General features: G+C 43.1%; 1 protein-coding gene across 1 annotated transcript in view; it reads right to left on the minus strand.

Moving 5' to 3' along the window:
• Window positions 1-1754, minus strand: part of ABCC2 (ATP-binding cassette, sub-family C (CFTR/MRP), member 2) — a 71292-nt gene that overhangs the window by 14857 nt on the left and 54681 nt on the right. Inside the window, exon 25 of the mRNA XM_005885454.2 lies at window positions 1132-1287. Coding sequence (XP_005885516.1) covers window positions 1132-1287 — 156 coding nt within the window. The remainder of the gene's footprint in view (window positions 1-1131; window positions 1288-1754) is intronic.

The raw sequence follows: 1754 nt of genomic DNA on the forward strand, positions 1-1754 counted from the left end.
CTGTTTTGTCTTTCAGTTGTAGTTTTGAAGTGGTTGTGTGAGGCAGCAATTTCAGGTGTTTACCTATGCCGCCATCTTGGTTTCTCTACATATAAGTTCTTTGGTTAATATCTTCTCACCCATCTACTTCCCTCTGAAATTTGTCAGTTTGTTGCATGTTTTAATGTCTCTGGATCTATTTTGTTCATCAGTTTATTTTGTCCATTAGGTTCCACATATGAGTGAGATCATGTGATGTTTGTCTTTCTGTGACTGGCTTATTTTGCTTAGCATAATGCTCTCCAGGTCCCTACATGCTGCCTTTTTTATTTTTTAAATATATTTTTATTGATTTCAGAGAGAAAGGGAAAGGGAGAGAGAGATAGAAACATCAGGGATGAGAGAGAATCATTGATTGGCTGCCTCCTGCACACCCCTTACAGGGGATGATCGAGCCCGCAACCTGCACATGTGCCCTTGACTGGAATCAAACCTGGGACCCTTCAGTCCACAGGCTGATGCTCTGTTCACTGAGCCAAACCAGCTAGGGCCCTACATGCTGTCTTAAGGGGTAAGGGATCCTTCTTTTTTACAGCTGCATAGTATTCCATGGTAAAAATGTACCACTTCTTTTTATACACTCACCTATGAATGGACACTTGGCTATTGTGCTACTATGAACATAGGGGTGCATATATTTTTATGATTGGTGTTTCAGGATTCTTAGCAATGTTCTTCACCCTGATGGCCACAGCCTACATCTGAATAGGACAGAAGCCTCCAGCCTCCCCTCTGGCTAGCGGAATGATGAGAGAAGCCCAGAGGAAGAGGATGGTGGAAAGATCTGAGGTTGGTGAGGAACAGAGCCAACCTCACAGTGGTCTTGGACCTAAACATAAATATGCCCCAGTTAAGCTTCTAGTGGGACTGCAGTTAAGGTGAGCCCTGCTGTGACCCACACACTAATTGGTGCTGATACTTCAGCTTCAGATAGTGGCCTGTGGGCTCCTGGGGATATCAATATAGGAGTAAATGACAAAGATGCTGGAGAGGAGTGAGTGACTAGCAATAAACAAAAGAGAAGGTTCTCAGGAAGGAGCCGGGGCTTTTATATGTCGAGAGGAAAGGAGACCCAGCCATTTCCAAACCTACCTGAACAGACACATAAATTATGCCGAGAGGAATGACGATGATGATGAAGGCTGGAGTGGCCAAGCAGATCATGAACAGGGTGCTCACGATCCCCAGGAAGCACAGAATCCAGCTGCGCAAGGACACGGGGAGTGTGTCATCCACGGTGGAAATATCCTGGGAACACATAATTAGGCGAGATGGTGTATTAATGAGTTCCTGTGGCGTTTTAGATTTCCCTGATTCCAGCGGGAAACTCGCTCAATTCGGAGATCTCAGTGATTCCTTCATGTAATCATTTCATGATATTCATTTGCAATAGACTGTTCTGCTCACGCTAACAACAAATCTTATTTCTGTAATTTCTTTATCTTCCTAAATCATTCCAAACAGATATGGTAGTCATCCTTTAATAGATTTGTCAAAGGTTTTTACTCTTTTCAGTGAAATTCCCATTTGTCAAATTTATGAAACCATTCGTAACCACCCTAAGTTAATAGAGCCTTACAAGGTAAGCCCCCCTAGAACCAAATCAATTCAATTATTCCAACTTTACACAGGGCCTAGTTCTGTTGAGTACCTAGAACAGAGCCTGGCATATAACAACCATTCGATTAACATTTGTTTGGAGGCTCCAGTGAAGA

This window comes from Myotis brandtii, unplaced genomic scaffold (genome assembly GCF_000412655.1).
Source record: "Myotis brandtii unplaced genomic scaffold, ASM41265v1 scaffold902, whole genome shotgun sequence".
NCBI lineage: Eukaryota > Metazoa > Chordata > Mammalia > Chiroptera > Vespertilionidae > Myotis > Myotis brandtii.